Source organism: Trachurus trachurus (assembly GCF_905171665.1).
Source record: "Trachurus trachurus genome assembly, chromosome: 21".
Taxonomy (NCBI): domain Eukaryota; kingdom Metazoa; phylum Chordata; class Actinopteri; order Carangiformes; family Carangidae; genus Trachurus; species Trachurus trachurus.
The window spans coordinates 30,234,370-30,256,807 of record NC_139899.1 but is presented as its reverse complement, the minus strand read 5'-3'; the positions used below and the strand labels follow the sequence as shown (position 1 = coordinate 30,256,807).

Sequence of the window (22,438 nt, the reverse complement as noted above, 5' to 3'; positions counted from 1 at the left end):
TGTTTTTCAGTGTTATGTTCAGTGTAACATAGATCCACGGAACAGGAACCATTCTTCCACAAAACACAATTCACCTACATTTAAAGAGATAAATTAGAAATGATCAAACATTACATCTTGGTAATGTTACCAGCATAAATCAAACCTGTGTATTTATTTTTAATTTATTGTATTTTCTCTCTTTTCTTTTTTCTACCGTAGCAGCCGTTCAGATCTGGGAAATGTGTTATAAAGTTAAATGAAGATGAACTGGCTCAGATAGCCTATTTGAATTTTTTATCTTTTTTATTTTAAGGAGGTGATTTGAAAAATGAATGCAGTTTTTTAAAATTTGGTCTTTGTTACATAATAAAGACTCATGACCTCCACATTTAATGACCATGTGTTGTTTTGTGTCTCTTTGTGGTCATTGTGTGTGATTTTGCACATTTGTCTTCTCCTTTTTGTTATTTTGTGTCTGTTTTCATGTTCTGTCCCTTTGATGTTATTTTGTGATTTTTTATGTCTCTTTGGGGTCACTTAGAGTCTCTATTATTATTGTGTGTATCTTTGTTGTCATTTTGTGTCTCCTTTAAGTGTTATGAGTCTCTTTAAGTGAATCCTGTGGTTGTTTTGTGTCGTGATATTATTGTTGTACGTCATTTTGCCAGTCTTTTGCTTCTCCTTGTTGCCATTTTGTGTCTTTTTTTAAGTGTTCAGAGTCTCTTTAAGTTCATTATGTAGTTGTTTTGTGTCTCCTGTAATGTGTTATGAGTCTCTTTAAGTGCTTTAAGTGTTAAAAATATACTTTTATTCCTTGGCTTTTAACACACTTTAATATATTTTCACTGTGTTTGGCATCCTCTGAAAAGCACTTGCCGTGAGCTTGTTTGTTTCTTTATTTTATTTATAAGCGATTTTTATGCTTGTGTTTTTATGCTTTTTACATAAAGCAGTACTAAAGAACTTTCAGTTTTGGTTGAGTTTGGCGGCGCCAGTGGCCCAAAGCGGTAGTGTTTTGCCTGCAGGAAGACTCCATTTCCCATGAGCACCAGCGTGTAGCACCGTAAACATCCTGATCTCCCAGTGCATGGAAATTAACAGAAGACGTCCAAACTAAGTTTCTGTTACCAGCGGATCATTTCACAGTAAACACACATACACAATCCGACGGAAAGGTGCTGCATTGCCTGCTCCCTCCTCGTCGTGACTCACAAAAGTGAAAGTGAAACTTAGGTGAGAGCCGGTGTCCTACCATGCTCCTCAAAGTTGCTTAGTGCCAGTGAAGGCCATACAGACCATAATGATACAGACCCCCTCAGGCCATGACAGAGGTGTCATTCAACCTGTTGTAAGTCGATGTACCATCACAGAAGTTATGAAAATATTATATGAAGGTTGAAAAGTTCCTTAGTGTTGGTTTAATTTTGAAATGTATTTTTATGTTTCACTACAGCACTTTGGCTACCCCTGTGTGTTTTTTAAATGTGCTAAAGTTGATTGATTGATCGATTGTTTTATGTCTTGATATTATTGTTGTGCATCATTTTGCCATTCTTTTGCTTCTCCTTGTTGCCATTTTGAAGTGTTTAGAGTCTCTTTAAGTTCATTGTGTACATATAGTTGTTTTGTGCCTCAATATGATTGTGTTCTGTCATTATACAAACTATTTAGCTTTTCTTTGTTGTTATTTTGTCTCTTTGCTGCCATGTTGTGTCTCTTTTTCCTGTCTCTTCATACAGAGACTTCGGTTACACTTGACTTTAACAAACCTCCTCCTCCTGACTAGTTGAAGGGGTGGGCGGGGCCTGGGCACCCCTGCTCCCCCTTTTAGCCCCGCCCCTGCGTGTGTATTAAGCGTATTAAGCCTGCTACGTCACTGAACTAAAGTGCGTGAGTGTAAAAACTAAAAAACAGAAATGACAGAAACATACCAGACCGTGGTTGATGATGATGATGATGATACACAGGTGAGATCACACAGACAGCCTGAAGCCAATCATGCTGTGAGGACGTGTGTGGGATGACGTCAGCGCGACACCTGGCTGTTCTGCGTCAATACGCGTGCGCGGATGAACCCGGAAGCGCCTGGTTGGTCTGTTGTCTGGTTGTGTGTCTGTTGTTGACTACGATGCTGCTGCTGCTGCTGCGATGAGCCGCCGGAGAACAGCGGAACAACCCGTGAGTACAGATGTTTTATACCACTAACTAACATTATAACATCTGGATGGATAACAGAACAGGAAGTGTGTTGTTGTCGCTGCAGCTGTTTAGCTATAGACCAACCAGGCGACGCTATCTCGCCACACACACACACACAGACAGACTCACCCACACACACACTGCTCCTGTTCCTCTTTAACTCGCAGAGTAAACACATAATCTAATCTGTTCAATCTAATATGTGGAGGTGATTATTGTTCATTTGTTACAACAACCGACAGAGGATGAACAGACCCGCGCGGCTGCAGCTATGGTTTACTTTCAGTTTTCATATTCTCTGTTTACCCCTTTAAATAACAGCAATGTAAACTATTGTTTCACGTTATTGCATTTATTTACGTGTTTCCTTTATGTTTTCAGACGCTTTGGATCTTATTAACCGCTGCATGTTCATATGCTGCCATGTTTTTAAATGCATTGCATGTTTTTAATCCTCACTTTGATATAACGTCAGTGTAGAGGCGTTTATATTCATGGTTAAATAGCTCAGAAACAAACAACCTGTTCTGACAATCACGTTTTTGAGTCTTGAAATGTCAGAATTAAAGAGAAAACGTCTTAGTTTTCAACATATAGCCTAGTTGATATAGTAGCTAGTGCAGTCAGTCAGTAACAGTGGAAACCAGAGTCAGATCAGAGTCTCGGCCTTCATAACAATGTTAAGAATTCAAACCCTGTGATCAGGATTTTCTGGAGTAATTGACTGATTATCCTTTTACATAAAATCTCTCTCCACGGCTCATTCATCATGATCCAAGTCTGTATTATATTTAACCCTGTTGTTAGTGTTGTGGTCAGGTCAAGACCAGCTGACCCACGAGACCGAGACAATACCAAGCCCAAACCAATGTGAGATCATTCAGTCCCAGTCCTCATAATAATAATAATCATGTGTCTTGATATTTACATTATTCCTCCTCAGCTAATACAGAAAAGATGATTTGATCTAAAATCTAAACCATATTTAATGTGAACAAAGTTTGTATTGAACAGAAGAACACGTACATGAACTGATGAAGCCTCTTGGATGAGAAGTGAAACGTCTTCCCAGACAAATAACCAAGTCCAGTTGCTTTCGGTTTAAATTTCCTTGAGATAACTCTGACCTGGATGAATGAGAATATTCACAGGCTTAAGCAGATACTTTAGTGGCCTACAACTATTTGAATTATCTAGAACTTATTGAATTACATCAGAGAAACCAAAGTGAGACACAGTGACAGAGACATTTGTAGTTAAAAAAAAAGAAAAAAAAGAAAGAAAGATGTCACTGCAGCTGTGGTCTGGAGAGAAAATCCGAGACAAAACCAAGACCTTGGAAACAGTGGTGGACAGTAACGGAGTAAATTTACTTGAGTATTAGATTTCTATAGGTAGGCTACTTATTACTCTTACTTGAATACATTTCCAAGACAAATATTTTTACTTTTACTCGAGTTAATTTCTAGGAAGGCTGAAAAGTACTGGTTACTTTTATTTCTTTTCTTTTTTTTCTAAAATACTATTGGACAAAACGTGAAAATGACAATAATTGCTGTCCACTATGATCCCATTCATTTAATTTGTTTTTATAGGTGTTTCTGCAGCTTTATAGAACATTGTGGTTCTAAAAGCAGAACATCAATGCAGCTGGTTTCAAAGAGTTAATTCTCAGAAACAAGAGTTAAAAGCTCCTTACATTCATTTAGAAAAAATTATAGTAATTCATTGATGTGAAAAATAAGAAATTTACTCTTACTCTTACTTTTACTTAAAGTACCTTTAAAAGCAAGTACTTTTTTACTCTTACTCGAGTAACATGTCGACTGAGCTACTTTTACTTGTAACGGTGTACATTTTGACCAGTAGTATTTACTTCCGAACCTGAAACAATAGGCCGGACTGATACCAGCTTTGTGTGTGTGTGTGTGTGTGTGTGTGTGTGTTGCTTCAGCAGGTTTGACTGCATTCCCCTTCACCCTCCACCTGCAGCTGCACCATGCGGTGCTGCCAGTCCTGCCCCAGACTGTGCTCCCGCTCCTCGGCCTACACCCTGGCCCTCGGCCTGGGCTTCGTCACTCTGGGGACCAGTCGCATCCTGCTGCTCAAATTCTCTGCCAACGCCGGTGATGATGATGATCACTGACATGTTTTTTTTAACTGTTTTAATGTTTTAGAGTCAAGTGCGTCACTTCGCAGGGACTGAACCCAAATGAACAAAGACTGGAGCACTCGATAACATGCAGATATATTTAATAAAGGTGCACAACAACTAACGTTTCGACGCCAGTGTGCGTCTTCATCAGAGTAAGCAGAACTGAGGATGACAGTGCTGGTTAAATAGTAGTAACCTGAGGTTCATTCATCTCATTGGTGCAGAGTCAGCCAATCCTGTTCTCGCACTCAACAGACAAGGTGTGGGCAAATACAAGATAAGGGCAAATCAGGCCCACCCACAAGGAATAATATAAACACATAAAAATTACACAAAAATTTCTTGGAACAAATAATCATCAGTGCAGAACACGTATGGCAACAATCCAATATTACAGGAAACATGATAAATTCAGTTCTTCATCGAGTCCATGTGGTTCGACGGAGTTTAGTGTGTAAATCCAGTAGGCTTCTCTTCTGAGGAGTTTGTTGATCATATCACCTCCTCTCTGTGAGGGAGAGATTTTTTCGATGGCACAGAAACAGAGAGAAGCAGAAGAGCCATGATTAGCCGTCGCATAATGGCTTGTTATCGCGTAGTCCATGTTGTTATTGCGGATAGCAGCCTTATGTATCGGCTATTCTGGCTTCCTTCCCACATGGACATTTAAGACAATACACAACATGGGTGGTGCTACTACTTCCTGGTCTGAGAGCACCGATTTACTGATTTGGCTGAAGCGCAAGAGCACCCCTCCCTTTGGATGTTTTAATGTTTAGTTTAGTTTTTTTGTTTTTATCACTGACTGTGTGTCTTTTATTTTGTAGAGAACAAGTATGACTTCCTCCCTGCGTCGGTCAACCTCCTGGCTGAGGCGCTCAAACTGCTCTTCTGCCTGGTTATGTCAATCAGGGTCATAGTCCGAGGTGAACAGCTGTTGAATTATTGATGAGTTGTGTGTGTGTGTTTGTTTTATATTTTTGGTTTAACTCTTTTCCTGTGGTTGCTCCAGAGGGTCGGTCCTGCAGAGACCTGGCCTGCTCCTCCAGCGCCTCCTTCCTCAGCTCCCTGAAGTGGGCCGTCCCTGCCTTCCTCTACTTCCTGGACAACCTCATCATCTTCTACGTGATGACCTACCTGCAGCCTGTGAGTGACTGTTCCTCCTTTAGGACATTTTGTGCATTAAAATTTACACCTTCTCGGCTCCCATGAACATGCAAAGCTCTGGAAAACATTCAGTTAGTTGTGTTTTGCTGTTGATGTGTCTACGTGTCTCTGTCCTGTCCTCCATCTTGGCTCCAGGCCATGGCGGTGCTGTTCTCCAACTTTGTCATCCTGACCACGGCCGTGCTCTTCAGAATAGTTTTGAAGTAGGTAGATCCTCTAAAATCTCTGCACTGTTCTGTTCTTGAATATTTATTAAATGGTTAAACGAATAAAAGAGAAAAACTTGAGTTAGTTACTGAGGAACTAATGAGGAACTAATGATGTAACTATTACTTAATTATTAGTAACCCTTTTTGTGTACCCTTAAAGGGACAACGAGGAGTTTCTATTCGGTTATAAAAAAGTCTCACGTTAATGTGGATGAATCTCCGCTACTCACACTTGTTAATGGCTCCATTTTCGCTAAATATATCGATCTGTCTCTATCGTTATTTTGTTATTATTAGTGGTGGCGGAGATGCTGGTCGAGCCGACCAGCGTTTCCTTCATGGCGAGTTATGAGAATAACGCCGCAGAATCGCCGTTTATGGTCGGAACTACGATGGTATGTGAACCTCTTTGAACCTCTGACTTTAATTTTTGATGAATGAAAACATGAGTCCGTCTTGCGCCGGGTCAAAGAAATGTACGGTGCGCGCGGAGGCTCATAAATGTAGTGTGAAAACGCTTCGCTTTTCCAAAACTCCTCGTTGTCCCTTTAAGTAAAGTGAGACTACTCATTAGTTCCTTATTAGTTCCTCAGTAACTACTCATTAGTTCCTCAGTAACTACTCATTAGTTCCTTAGTAACTACTCTTATTTTATGTACCTTAGTTCCTCAGTAACTACTCATTAGTTCCTCATTAGTTCCTCAGTAACTACTCATTAGTTCCTCATTAGTTCCTCAGTAACTACTCATTAGTTTCTCAGTAACTACTCATTAGTTCCTCATTAGTTCCTCAGTAACTACTCTCTCTGTGTGAACCTTATTGTAAAGCGTTACCACTCTGTTTCTCTCCTCCTCCTCCTCCAGGAGGCGTCTGTCCTGGGTTCAGTGGGCGGCGCTGGTCGTCCTCTTCCTGTCCATCGTTTCCTTGACGACGGGATCGGGAAGCAGCCAGAAATCCATCGCCGTGCCGGGTCTCCATGCCAACCCGCTGTCCACCCCCTCCAACGCCTGTCTGCTCTACACGACGCTGCTGGAGCAGATGAGGAACAGCAGGTGACGTGATGAGTTCAGGGACAGATGGAAAAAAGAGTTCCCTCAGCAGATTGAAGGAAGAGATGGTCATATGAAGTCTGGGGAATTTAACGGATAATTACCATTTTTTACAACCTGGACCTTATTTCTAGCATAAAATATGATCATTTCCTCACCCAGATAACTTTGGTGTCATTACAAGTCGTTCTGATGAAATGAGCTCCAGCCGAGAGGCGCGTATATCCGGATTATGCGAGAACACGGGGCATGCAATGCAGCCTCTAAATCAGGGGTTCTCAACTAGTCTCACTCTGGGACCCACATTTTCCCATGGTCATTAAGTTGCGACCCACTTTTATAGAATTCAAACCAAGATTTTTTTTTTAAAGCCTTTAAAAACTCATTTTGCTCTTTATTGAGCAAAGTGCATTTCAGAGCACATGAATGAAACTGAGGAGGACCATGACAACTGCATGTACAGAAGTGAATAAAGAAATATCAAACTGCACAAAATGATATATTTGACTTCTAATGCATCTCTGCATTCAGAGCATGTTCCAGGGATGCAAACAGCGCGCCGAAAAGCGAAACTCGCTTTTTTCATGACCAATTAGGTGACTTGTGTGAATCATTCAGATCCGAAGAGTTTTTGTTTTGAGGGGGGGGGGGGGGGGGGGGGGGGTCTCAGCGTCTCAGCTGGGGTCAGTAAAATGTTTTTCTAACAGGCTGACAGTGACAATCACGTGAAACTGAGGCGAACTCATTCATGGTTTCTGATCATACTGATAACTGCCGACCTCCAATGTTGACGCGCGACGTGCGCGCTCGTTACCCAAAGCGGCGCGTATCCGCGTGCAGTCGGTACGTACATTACTGTGTCAGGCAGGTGTCTCCCACGGAGCTCTGCCCCGTTTCAGAGGTGAAGGAGAGACGTCGCCTCCGCGATGTAGAATGTGTTCAATTAAAGTGAAACTAACACATTATATAGGCTATGTCCATTACACACTTTTAGGCCTTAAAATGTCTTAAATTTGTTGAATTATTGTGTTCAAGTCTTAAATAATTTTAGACAGGTCTTAAATGTTCTTATGCCCACCATGGGCGAGCATTTCACTCGCATTTGCCCCTAAAAAAAAAAAAAGACGTGTGAACCGGGAAAATCACAAAAAAGAAAGAGCACAACCTGCGATTGGTCCAAAACTACAAATCCCACAATTCTCTGGCCTCAACAATAACAGTAGGCTAGTTCGTGTAAGTAAGGGAGAGTGGAGCTGTAGGTGAAAAGAGGAAACAACGCACGTCTGGTCCTGTTCTATCTTGTTCGTTCACACCGTCACCGTTTATTCGTTACGTCCGCGGTGTAAAAGGCCGTGACGCAAAGACGCGATTAGGCGCGAGACGCGGTATACGCGACTTTTTTTTTTTGCGACGCAATACACGCGATTCTTTTATGGCGACGGGACCCTCGCGTCTTCGTCTATTTCATCGTGTTTGGTGGGAAGACCCACAGGGGCTTCCCACACAAACACGAGGAACGCTTTTTTTTCGCGCGAGCTTTTACGCGCAACCAAACGCGAGATACGCGAGAAATGCGATTTATCGCTCGTTTTCACTCGTTTCAAAAAAAATTCACGAGCCCCCAACAACTTTTTTTTTTTTTTTTCAAAGGAGGTTCAACTGGACTTAGTTATTTGTCTAGGAAGACGTTTCACCTTCATCCATGAGGCTTCATCAGTTCATGTAGCATCTGACCAGGCTGGGACTGGACCAACTATCTGGTGTGGAGACTCAGTATAAGTCCAGTTGCTTTCGATTTAACCTCCTTTGAAATACTATGACCTGGACAAATGAGAATATGCACAGGCCTACAACAACATTTCTGCTCTCACCAACCATGGTTGAGGTCACAACGCTGCTGTAGCTGCTCTGGAAGTCCGAGACACTGAGGCCAAACGCCGCCGTCGCTTCTGATCCATGACGGCGAGTTCCGGGCTGATGAGCTACAGAGACTTTAGTCAAAGAGGAGCAGAGCGTCGCTGTGTCGGACTGTTTGTTTGGATTTAATGAAGAAGCTGCAGAGTCAGGTGAGCAGAAGCTGCCCCCCCCCCCTCTCACCGTGGAGCCGCTGCTGTCTCACAGCCACCACCGACCCCTAGAATAAAACACCACTAAGCCGTGGACGGTCGCTGCGTGGATAAAATGCTGACGACCAAAACAGCCGCCACCAGGTCACTGACTGGAGAGTTTTAAAGTCGGCACATGAACGCAGCTCAGACCGGCCGGTGCCTCAGCGCGGTGATCAGCAGGACGCTGCAGCCTACCCAGTACCGGCCAGCTCAGTACAGAGGGGGGGGGGGGGAGGACGATAACGTGACGCACAGTATACTGTTATGAGACACATTATGCATCCCAACTGTCTTTTTTTTTAGAGGATTTTTTTTTTACCAAGAATGCGCCCAAAAAAATCATGATCCAGGGGCCAAAATTCGAAACAAATATATATTTTTTTAAATCATAGGCTAATTCTCATTATTCTCCTGATGTCGGTTTAATGTAAACAGATTGCGCTGATATGCGTCATGTGACAGCGGGGCAGAGCTGCAGCTGCTGTGCTGTGATGGACCTGATCAGACTGGTGGTGGTCCACAGTCAATCAGTCCCAGATCCTCCACCGTCAGCAGATCCCCCGAAAGCCCCCGCAAATAATACATCGACAAGAAGTTAAGTGGCAAGTTGCACCTTTTCGTCGGTTTATTATTTGCGGATTATTTTTTTTTATAGCCTATATAACGTCACTGCAACATGCGGCTCTCAGTGCTTGTCGGTGTTGTGTCTATAAATTGTGAAATAACTTTTCCTCGATAGAAATATGAGACGTCACGTGGTCGACAGGTTTCATTCATCCATGTTTTGGCAGACAATACAAATAACCAATGATAATGAGATTTCCACCGCGCCGAACCAATCACGTGGCTGGAATAGAGCCAGTCAACAGTAACACGTGCATTTGTTTGGGTTGCTGCAGATGTGCACATCAGCTGACACCGCCGGTAAAAGAGAGAGAGAGAATGAGTGTTGTCTCGAAAAAAAACAGTAAAGGAGAACTTGGACAAGTGACTGAAAAGACGCGTGGTGCGTAATGGGGACACCAGGCAGCTGGAGCGGACCGTGGTCACGGTGCGGCCGCTCTGCTGCTCACCTCAGTGTGTGCGACAACTCATTCATGGTTGTCTCTGATTACACTGGTAACAGCCTTCCTATTCACCTCCAATGTAGACGCGACGTGCGCGCTCGTTACCCAAAGCGGCGCGTATCCGCGTGCATTCCGTTTCCCCCCGTGCATGTCCGTTGCTGTGTCAGGCAGGTGTCTCCCACGGAGCTCTGCCCCGTTTCTACGGTGAAGGAGAGACGTCGCCTCCGCGATGTAGAATGTGTTCAATTAAAGTGAAACTAACACATTATATAGGCCTATATGTCCATTACACACTGAATGGGATGTTAAATCCCATGTCTTTATTTCTTCTGTTTATTTTAATAGTATATGACTAACAATCAGTGAAGACCTAAAAATCAGTATCTCCAAAATTAAAATATTGCAATGGTTTTTTTTTTTAAAAGCATTTTTAATCTAGAAATGTTGGCCTTCTGAAAACTGTCCATCTATATGCACTCAATACTTGGTTGGGGTTGAACTACTGGAAATTGACTTTTCTGTGATATTGTTAATGGTGAGGCCAGACAATTCCTCTCTTTTTTGGTCCTGACCCGTTTGCATCCCTGAATGTTCACAAAAGTGAATAAATATCAAACTGCACAAAATAAAGACCCACAAAACAAGATTCACTGCAGTCAGGCCACATTAATAAGAAACTGATATCTTTGCATTCAGAGCAAATGATAAGAAACTGAGGAGGACCATTACAACTGCTGTGTTCACGTGTCTTGTGTGCCTTTCAAAATAAGTTATTTTTCAAAATAAAAGACATGTCCAACATCAGATGTGCATTAAATATGATTTACTTTTTTGACCAGCTGTCCGCGACCCACTTTTGGGTCCCGACCCACCAGTTGAGAACCACTGCTCTAAATAACACATTATCTGCAGAGAAACTCGTTCATTTCACCAATATTTAGTTCTGATAGGCTAGTGCTATTCCCCTCTGAGTCCGGGGTTAGCTGTTATCAACATCCGGGGTCTGTAGGTTGACCTACTGACCTCTGATCATTCCGCTTCGGCATTCGGGTCCATTTTTATCTCAACTAGCCGGAGCTTTAGTGAGTCCAGGTTGCAGGGAGGAAGCCTGTGGAAGCTGAACTTCATCCAGCTGCTCATTTTGTTCTGACAAGTCAGAAACACGCAGAAACGAACCGTAGCATTAGCGGTAGCAACAAGCCGCAGCTCGGAGATGACATCATCCAGGTCAGAGGTCAGTAGGTCAACCTACAGACCCCGGATGTTGATAACAGCTAACCCCGGACTCAGAGGGGAATAGCACTAGCCTATCAGAACTAAATATTGGTGAAATGAAGGAGTTTCTCTGCAGATAATGTGTTATTTAGAGGCTGCATTCTGCTGCCCTGTAGACTCCATTATACGGATATACGCGAGCTCATTTCATCAGAACGACTTGTAATGACACCAAAGTTATCTGGGGGAGGAAATGATCGTATTTTATGCTAGAAATAAGGTCCAGCATGTAAAAAACGGTAATTATCCTTTAATGGGCATTTTTTGTACTTTTTGTAGTAATAATTGATCAAACAACTCATAGATTCATTAAAAACACTAAAAAAAATGTTGGTGCTGAGTGACGTTGTAGTTGATGTTGATGCTCTCGCTGCAGTGCCAGTGAGTCGTGGGCGTCGTCGCTGCCGGGTCAGGCCTGGAGGGACAAGGTGGTGGAGAAGCTGCGGTCTCTGGGCGTCGGCCACATCCTGCTGCTGCTCCAGTGCTTCATCTCGGCCATGGCCAACATCTACAACGAGAAGATCCTGAAAGAGGGAGACCAGATCACGGAGAGCATCTTCATCCAGAACAGTAAACTGTGAGGAGAGGAGATTCTTCAGCTCTGTGCTTCCTGTTAGTTTAGTTTAGTTTAGTTTATTTACTGCACCAATACAGAATAACAAGAATAGGACACATTAAAACAATGCTAACAATAATATTAATTAACGAGACAACTCAAATCACTCCAATAATAATAATAAATAATAAAATATGTTGTGTTCTTGTTCCTGCAGGTACGTCTTCGGTGTCGTGTTCAACGCCCTGACGCTCGGGCTGGGCAGCGAGGCGCGAGGCCTCACCGTGCACTGTGGCCTCCTGCACGGACACAACGTCTACTCCCTGGGTCTGGTGCTGGTCACCGGTGAGTGGCAGCGGATCAGCGTTAAAGGGATAGTTCAACATGTTAGCAAATTGGTCCATTGCCATAATCCCTATAGTCATAGCAGTAGGTTCGTTACTTTTAATTGTCGGTGCAAGCTGTTTTTAGAACGGCGGAGCAGAGCCGTGAGCTGCTCAGAGCTACGCTATATACGGAGGCTCATGGGACTTCTTGGTTTCCCTCATGAAACTCATCAAATACACAATCCAACAACTCCACAACGCTCTGGTGGACAAGTATTTGATGAGTTTGATGAGGGAAACCAAGAAATCCCATGAGCCTCCGTAGCGTGAGGCTAGCGTGAGCAGCTCGCGGCTTAATAAAGGTAACGAACCTACTGCTATGACTACAGGGATTATGGCAATGGGCCTATTTGCCAAGATGTTGAACTATTCCTTTAAGATGTGTGATTTGTTGAAATGCATCAGGAGCAGCTTACACACACCTGCTGAGATAAGACGACTCATACCTCCGTCTGTCCTCTGTGTATGAATTATTATGCAAAAACCAGGAGATGTTTTGCAGCTCAGGATAAAGACTGGAGCATCCGGTCTGTTCCACAGCTTCTCCTTTCTCTGAATGGAGCTCAAAGGAGCTATTTGCACAAAAAAAGAAAAGAAAAAAAAAATCCCCTAATGTTTTGCTTTTGGTTTTTTCCTGCACTTAAGCACTCAGCTCTGACCCGGTCACTGAGATGGACTGTGGTTCTTAAAACTCTTTATTTTATTGGGTTGAAGGACAATGTGCACTTCCATGAATCATTTAAAACGGAGGAGATGTGGTCACCAGATTTAGCAGGAAGCTACTTCTCCATCTGTAGAACTCACATAAAACTGAAAATACAGACAATGTAGTACCTGATACATTCACAGACATGACATCACACAGCACACAATATCCTATATATATATGTTTTTAACAGAACTTCTAATAAAATGCAAATTATAGCAGCAGGTCTAGCCTGATAAAAAAAAAAAAAAACATCAAAAGTGCAATGAATAATAGTGATAATATGATAATTACAACGGGACATCTTCTTCAATCTTCAATTCCTTTTATTGTCATTGAGCAATGAAGCACAACACAATTTAAAGAAAGATAAAAGTAATATACAAAGAGTAATTGAGAAATATTAAATAAGTAAGTAGAGTACAAATATTTAAAAAGTAATGTACAAATATACTATAGATGTTACTAGTGCAGGGATTTCCCTATTGGGTGTTTAAAATCTGTTGGAATGAAAATGTTCGTCAGTCTAAATGATTCATTTCATTTATAATTTGTTACAGTCCTAGGATTGGAAAGGAGCAGGATGAAGAAAACTTATAATACCTGCTTCTTTCTTAAAACAAAAGAACACTCACATCAGATGAAATGCCAGTTTACAGCCAACAATATACAAATAAAATAAAATAAAATCCACAGCCAATACCTTTCTACACCTTTTTCTTATCTACCCTCTAAAACCGAAAGATATTTGAACAACTTTTCTCTTCGATTGTTAATGAATCACACAGCTTAAAACCCACCACAGAAATGCACATTTGTTTTAACTTGGTCCTCGCCACTTGATATTTGAAATATTGAAAATTTCCTTCTCTACAAGTACAGGAAAACCAAAGACAGATCAACAAATCAAAAATCAAACACAGCACAAGAGTAAAACATGGAGCTTTGAAGTGGGAAAGAGGAACCAAACCCTGGTCTGACTCTGCAGTTTGCAGTCTCATGATTTCCTGTGACCAGCAGCCTCGGGCCTCAGACTGGTACTGACAGAGTCGAGCTGTTAACGCCCAGACAGGCCTCAGATAAACACATGAGCAGAGCTGTGGTTCTTCTCTGCAGCTCTGTCATTGTTTGCACGAGATCACTTGTCGGGAAAAGGCTGTTATAAAGGGATAGTTCAACATTTTGGCAAATTGGCCCATTGCCATAATCCCTATAGTCATAGCAGTAGGTTTGTTACCTTTAATTGTCGGTGCAAGCTGTTTTTAGAACGGTGGAGCAGAGCCGTGAGCTGCTCAGAGCTACGCTACGGAGGCTCATTATGGGATTTCTTGGTTTCCCCTCATCAAACTCATCAAATACACAATCCAACAACTCCACAACGCTCTGGTGGACAAGTTGTGACCTGCACATTCACCACGCTATGAGATAATAACACAACGTTACCACACAGAGTTGTTTTAGAGGCAAATACAGAGACTGCTTGATGTAAAACTGTCCCTGAAGGCAACGCGCATCAGCTGTTTTGCATGAATTTCCCTCTAAAACAACTCTGTGTGGTAACGTTGTGTTATTATCTCATAGCGTGGTGAATGTGCAGGTCACAACTTGTCCACCAGAGCGTTGTGGAGTTGTTGGATTGTGTATTTGATGAGTTTGATGAGGGAAACCAAAAAATCCCATGAGCCTCCGTAGCGTAGCTCTGAGCAGCTCACGGCTCTGCTCCACCGTTCTAAAAATAGCTTGCACCGACAATTAAAGGAAACAAACCTACTGCTAAAACTATAGGGATTATTATGGCAATGGGGCCAATTTGCCAAAATGTTGAACCATCCCTTTAAGATAAATCCAGTTATTACTATCACTAAACACGACCGGTGCTGATGAACTCGTCTGTACTTCCACAGCGGCTCTGGGTCTGTCGGTGGCGTTCATCCTGAAGTTCAGAGACAACATGTTCCACGTGCTGACGGGGCAGATCACCACCGTCCTCGTCACCACGCTCTCCTTCTTCCTCTTCGACTTCCGGCCGCCGCTGGACTTCTTCCTGCAGGCGCCCGTGGTGCTGCTCGCCATCTTCATCTACAACGCCAGCCGGCCCAAAGACCTGGAGTACACGCTGCAGCAGGAGAAGCTGCGCGTCATCAACGGAGAGGTGTTCGAGCGGTCCCGAGGGGTAGGAGAGCAACACACACACACACACACACACACACACACACACACACACACACACACACACACACACACACACACACACACACACACACACACACACACACACACAGAGACAAACCTGGTTCTCGTTCCTCTGTAATGTGGTTTTTCTTCAGTGCAGCAGGAAACTCGACTCTTCGCTATGAAAACAACGTTCAGACTCAAACTGAGGACGAACCACTAATTTCATCAGCTCAGTGCAGTTTATTGGATTTAGAATAAGAGGAAGTTATTGAACTGAACTGATCTCCAAGCTGCTGCATGTGAACCAACCTCAGCTTCAGCTTCAATAACTTTATTTGCTTATTTGTTGTGCAGGAGAGAGAAACATAAAAGCATCCAACATAGAAGTCACATAAAACACAAATAAGAGAGGAACACTGAACACTAGGGATGTGAATGTGTACTAAACGGTGCAATGCTTTCCGTTTAAATGTGTACACGGTAGGGTTGGTGTCACCCGCTGATTTGCATAGGTACATAAAATGTATATCTAGACCCCGAATATAAGACGACCCGTCTTTTTCAGACTTTTTTCGACGGAAAAAACACTGTCTTATATTTGGGTCAGTGTATAAAATTATATACGGTATGTATAAAAAATTGCGTGTATCGTTTAGGGATTTTTATTAAACGTTTACTGTTTCATTTCGTGTAAATGTTTACACGTGTACATGGCGTTCACTTCCCTACTGAACACATTAAATACAGATGTAAACAGATGGTCGCAATAAATAACCATTTAAAGCAGAAGTAAGCGATCCGGTCGTTTTGGCTAATGCTGCGTTCCACGCAGGCTTTTGAAACCATAAGTTACAGCTTCAAGTCACAAATTACGACTTTGTAGCGTTTCAGGCAACCCACTCGTGTTTCTCCGACCTGTTTTACCTGTGAAAGTCACTATAACGGCCACTCGTAACTTCTGACCCGTGAACTCGTACCAGATCGAACTGGTACGACTTCACAGGTCGAAAAAACACGAGTTACGGGTTGCCTTGAATGCACCATAACAGTCCTCGTCCCTACGTCACCACATTCAGGCGCATCCCTTGGCTGCACACACAGCCCTGCATGCCATTCTCTCTCCTCATTGGATAAAACTTGTAGGATACAAGGAAAGTTTTCTCCTCGGCTCAGAGCAGAGCAGAGTGACTGAGAGACCCGTGTTTCAGACCAAACACTCTATGTAAGTGATTGCTGTCGGAAGATATAACTATTTAAGACTTATATTAACACAAAAATATCGCTTACTTCTGCTTTAATGACTAGATAAAGAATTGGCCATAAATTGACTGATTAAAATGTCAAACCACACACCCACCAAGCTATTATTCATAAAATGATAACGTAAGTCAGAGGTCTGCGGAGGTACAGTACATCACATAAAAACATAACAACATTAAAATGTGACTCAATTATTTCAATTGCTCAGTATTAGTATTATATTCAGTAAAGGTGCGTTCACACCGGAGCTTTTATTTTTGTCGCTGACGCTCCTATCGCTCCGAAAAAAACGCTCCGTCGCTCAGGTGCAGACGCTCGTCAGTTTGTCTCAGAGCCACAGACTCGCATTTTCGCTTTGATGACATCATGCCCACTGCCATGTGTCTCTGTTTACACCGGCACCACCGGCATTACGGCAGCCAATCAGCGCTGAGCGACGAGCGACTGACGGCCGGAGAGTTGGGATTTCTCATCTCGAGCGACGTCGCTGTTGCTCCGAGCCCCAGCGTTTTTTCGCCCATGCAGGCGAAAAAACGCTCCATCGCTCGTTTGCATTGACTTAACATGTAAACTCGTCGATCGTTCTAAAAACAAAAGGTCCGGTGTGAACGCAGCTAAGATAACAGGTATGTTTATGCTGACAGTGGCACTGATAGGCTATCACCTATTTATGTTTACAATAAAAACATTAATTTTAACAGCTTGTATGCACGATTATCATGCATTGCTGATACTGGCACTGATATGAGATAATAAGGTATATAGATACTTTATAAATAATTTAAAAACATGTATAGAATAGAATAGAAAGTCTTGTCTTTGCAACAAGCACAAAGAAATTGAGATCTCCATCCTCCCCCAGGTGTCATTGAAAGAGAAGTACAAAAGCAAAACAAACACTATGACCAAGCACAGCATATTCACATTCATTCAATATAAATACATACAACTCTATTATTGCACAATTTATTTGTTATAACACACGTTGCACATGTGTTTCAGTTAGATTAGTCAGTCGTGAACATGTGTATGATTTACATAGCTTTGTTGTGAGTGCACAATAACAAGGTATTTTTATTCAAGGCTCTAGACCCAGTTTAATATAAAACACCATTTTTTTTTTTTTTTAACAATTGTGTCCCTTGTCTCCAGCTCCAGAGTCCTAGATCTCTTGTTGATGACAGATAAGACTACACAGATATACACATGGTAACATGGTAGATGATAAATAACCTTATCCACCGCTCCATGGATTGATTTCTCACCGGCTTCGTTGTTGGAAACAAATGCACATGGAGGAGAGGAGGGTTAGAGACACAGAGGAGGAGACACCACACCTGGAGAGTTCAGATTTACAGTTTTTCTCCGTTGGTTTGGCTCATTTTTTCGAAACAGAAATTACATTCTCAAAACAACAACATGGACAAACCTCCAAACCACTTGGCAAATGTTCACAACAGAATTGTATTTCTCATTCATTTCATCAAATTGCAAATGTCTTCGTACATCTTTGCAGATGATTAAGCACAGATAGCTGCAGTTAGCACCATGTCCAAGAGAATAGATCTTATTGTTGATTCTCAGTCTAATGGTCGTTCTCTCCAAAACATGTCAGCCTCATTTCATTCTATAAATCATCACATGCACAATAGTCTGTTCAATTGTCAAAATTAATCGAGAACGTAAAACCATGAATACCATAGATTTATTTACAGACTGTAGGCTACTTATCATTCTGTGATATTACAGTATATCATGCTGTATACATTTTCTTACTCTGATGAATGGAAGTTACTTTACATGTGAATAAAAATGGTTCCCTTTCCTTGACAGTAGGAGTGCAATGTGTGATGTCAAACCTTATAGGCTACTCTTACCCTAAAATCCTGTTTTTTTATTTACTTATTTTATTTTTTTCAGTTTTATACACAATTGTATTCTGTTAGCTAGACAAAAAAACTAGTCCAGTAACTATTGTGAATGAAGGACTGGGCTCAGACTGAGCGGAGGACATGAGGGATGTTTCAATGCTCCTCTGCCATAGAGACAAAACATCTAAACATTTTGACTTGCATTGCTCACGATGCCAAAGGGACGATGCATTTTGGGGAAACTGACAATTTGTATGAGAAAGTAATTTAGTTTTGACACATGAGTGAACTGTTTTGAGAGAGAGATTTTTATATTAATGATTTTTTTCTTTTTTTCTTTAATTTTTTTTTTTTTTTTTTTTTTTTGGGACGACCAATCTTTATTGTACCATCATGTATTCTGTGCCATTACACTCGACAAAGTCAAACCGGCCTGTTGTGTTTGTTTGTTCACAGATATCTATGTGAACAAACAAACACAACAGACAAACTGATGTGATGTGTGTATTGTTTTTTGTAATTATGACTTATGATGTATTGTCAGGTGTTTGGTTCAACCTGCTCTTGTTTAAGGAAAGAAAATCACAATAATTGAAATATAAAATCGCAATACTTGGTAAAATCGAATCGCAATACTTGTTTAATCAGAATCGCAATTTAAATCGAATCGGGACCCAAAAATCGTTAGAGAATCGAATCGGCACAAAAGCGTATCGGCCCAGCCCTATGATCTATGGTGTTGTGCTGAACTATAACACTGTTTTGCCAAACGATCTTAGAGTTTTGAGAATGTAATTTCTGTTTAGAGAAATGAGCCAAACCAATGGAGAAAAACTGTAAAACCTCCCAAAACCCCCACAGTGTTTTGAGCTCTAACTAAAAAGCTGCAGGTTAATTAACGTCTGTGGAGCTTTAAAATGTGAAGTATTTCCTCCCGCGTGTTTCCGGGCCAGTAAATCCTGCCCTGCAGCGTCTTAAAAAACAAGCAGCGAAAGTTGTTGTTTGGTGATGATACTGAGATGGAGATGAGAAATACCTTGTCTCCTCCTCCTCCTCTTCCTCCTCTCTGATCCTCTCCCTGTGTTTCCTTTCTGCAGGACGGTGAAGAGCTGGAGCTGCTGACGAAGCCCAACACCGACAGCGAGTCGGAGGAGTCGCTGTAGGAGACCAGACTGCACTTTACAGTATAGACTCACTCCCTATGTGTGTCCCTGAACGCAGCACGGCCACAGCCTCTGTCCGTCAAAAAGCATTTATTACTACAGTGTGTCGACTCGTCAGGTAACCGCAGAAGAACAGTGTTGATTCATCGTGTGTATGTTGAGACGTGTGTGTGTGTGTGTGACTTCACTGCGTCGGCCAGTCGGGATGAATCCTGTCGCTATGAGCAGCTATTCCTCTGCAGCTGATCGATCCATGAGTTTGATTAATGATTGTAACTCGGCTTCACTCTGTTTTTTACCTGTTGCATATTACATGGCACATAAACCTGTTGATTCTCTGAGGTTAAATGGAACAAGAATATGGGAATGAATCCACACACTGCAGCTTCTATAATAATAATAACTACGACATTTAATATTATTATTAATTAATTCATTACTTTTTTTTCATATGTCAACTGGAGCCATGAGCACATACACACTCACACACTCGAACACAATAGACCACGTAGGTGTGAAACTAGAAGCACAACTGGTTCTTTTACTCGGCCTTGAACTTTATTTTTGCATTTTGCATTTTTGCATTTTGCAGTGGAGTGTGTGTTGTGTTTGCTGCCAACAGTGAAATATTATCAAGTGTTATTATTTCTATTCAGATTCTTATTTGTGCCATAATAACATTTTTTTTTTTATCTCATATGAACGACATTTGTTCTGAAATAAACTACATTTAAAGTGAACTGCTTCTTTTATTTTGAAGGGTCGATCTATAAGAAGATATAAAAACCACAGTGTTGTAGTGTAAAGGTGAAATAAGTAGCTGAGAATTAACTGTGTGAATGAAAACTGAACCATGATGATGAAGGAGATAATCAGATACCGTTTTTATTCCCCTGAAGTTTCCTGTTTTCTTTCTTAATCATCCAAATTTTATTAAATCAATATCACGTTTAAGTCCAAGTGAAATCTTACAAATATTGATCCCCAAAAGGAAACACATTATTACACTCCTGTGCATAATTTTATACATATTAACCCTTAATTTAACATGTTTTATGTCTATAAAGAGCTTTATTGATTTCAGTAGCTCTTGAGATTGAGGAAACTCAATTTCCTGCTGTTCTCTCATATGGCCACTAGGGGGAGATGTAGCTCTACAGATAACCACAGAAGTCGATCACTGGTAGTAAAACAAAAGTTTATTTTTCATATAGAACAAAAGGAGTATATAAATAAGAACATTGTATAGCAACAGGAACTTTACAAAAGAGAAAAACTGACGTGACAGCTTCGTTTCAAATAACTGCACCTCAAATGCAAACAGATGTCCAATAAATACACATATTATGTCTTATCTCAGCCCCGTTATCTACAAAATAAAAAGGTCTGTGCTGATACTGTAGGTTGATTATGTAAATTTGACCTGAAAGGCGAGTGAAGGAAATGTTAGGAAACGTAACGTAAAGAAACGTTAACGACGACGTGCAAAAAACACTCAGACACATGAAACTAAAGAGGACAGGACAGGACGCTGACGGACTGACCACGTCACCTGCAGCAGCAGACCAGACACTGACTGGGAATCCAAGAGCTGTGATTGGTGGAAGCAACGGCAACGCTTTTTTTTTTTTTTTAAGTTTCCACTAAGTGCTACAAAACATCGGAGGCCTGCTGCCCTGAAGGGGAGGGTTGGGGGGTTAAAGAAGGTCATGATAGAGCCAAACACAAGGCTGGCTGCAAGGCAGAGAGGAGGAGCTAACTCCTTCATCCTTGGTTAGCACACACACACACACACACACACACACACACACACACACACACACACACACACACATACACACATACATACACACACACACACAGTTGCACAGTGTCTTGCAAAAGTTTGTCCCCCCCCCCCCGGTTTAAAATGTCTGTTAATGTGAACAGTTCATCAAGTGGAAGATGAAATGATCTCCAAAAGACATAAAGCTACAGATGACACATTCCCTTTACATTTTAAACTATATAATATATATATATATATATATATATATATATATATATATATATATATATATATATATATATATATATATATATTTTTCATCTTTTCCATGTTTAAAGACAGAAAAGGAAAAGGGCCCTCAGCAAAGGTTTGGGCCCCCTGCATGATCCTTGGTCAAAGTTCTCTGAGAGCTCAAGTCTCCTGGGTTTCCCGTTCTTTTGCTGCTGCTGCTTTGTACGTAGGGGTGTGTCAAAAAATCGATTCACATAAGAATCGCAATTCTCATTTAATACGATTCAGAATCGATATAAAATTAAAAAATGAAACAAATGTGCTGGCTGTCGGCCTCCATCTCCTTAGAATTTAAAAGGCAGCATGTTTAACTGCACTATTTCTTTTAAATAAAGAGGCACTTTTAATTGTGTTACTTAAGCAACATGTGATATTGCTTTTATCCAACAGTTTCAACAATTCCATCTAAGCATGGATAAATGTTTAAAACTCAATAAATGTGAAAAAGACACTTTAGTCATTCTGTCTTGCAAAGCAGACTGGAGTAGATCATGAGAATCCGTTGCTCACCGACAGACTGAAGCAGAAATCATTAGGAATCAAATCGTTTTGAATCGAAAATCGTATCGTAAAATCGTAGCCCCAAAAATCAGAATCGAATCTAATCGTGAGATAGTAAAAGATTCTCACCCCTACTGTCCGTCCTGGGTGAGGGATCCCTCCTCTGTTGCTCACCCTGAGGTTTCTCCAATTTTTCCCTGTTAAGAGGGTTTTCCATGGAGTTTTTCCTCAGTCGATGTGAGAGGATGTTGTTATGATGACATGTGAAGCCCTTTGAGACAAACTGTTGGTAAAAACGGGCTATACAAATATTGCCTTACTGCTTTGTTTCCCTTTTTCACTCTGAAACTGTAGAAAACTAAAATAATACACTGATATTGATTAAAATATTGAAAAAGAGAGTTTCATGTTTAACTTTATGTCTTTTGCAGATCATTTCATCCTCCACTTATTGAACTGTTAAACACATTAACAGACGTTTTAAACCAGGGGTGGACCATCTTTTTGCATGATGCCACTGTACACACACACACATACACACACACACATA

The 22,438-nt window shown here is 41.4% G+C and overlaps 1 protein-coding gene across 2 annotated transcripts; it reads left to right on the top strand.

Moving 5' to 3' along the window:
• Positions 1-1,958: 1,958 nt before the first annotated feature.
• Positions 1,959-20,068, top strand: slc35a5 (solute carrier family 35 member A5). Of its 2 annotated transcripts, none has more exons than XM_083997054.1 (10): positions 1,959-2,160; positions 4,136-4,307; positions 5,164-5,262; positions 5,349-5,482; positions 5,639-5,706; positions 6,576-6,764; positions 11,588-11,788; positions 11,985-12,112; positions 14,764-15,032; positions 19,263-20,068. In XM_083997054.1, exons 2-10 carry the CDS (start codon positions 4,181-4,183, stop codon positions 19,326-19,328), a joined length of 1,281 nt encoding a protein of 426 aa, XP_083853180.1. In that variant the 5' UTR covers positions 1,959-2,160; positions 4,136-4,180; the 3' UTR covers positions 19,329-20,068. The 2 variants fall into 2 exon arrangements, with proteins under 2 accessions (XP_083853180.1, XP_083853179.1); XM_083997053.1 differs by having other exon boundaries at positions 1,960-2,160; positions 4,139-4,307.
• Positions 20,069-22,438: the final 2,370 nt, after the last annotated feature.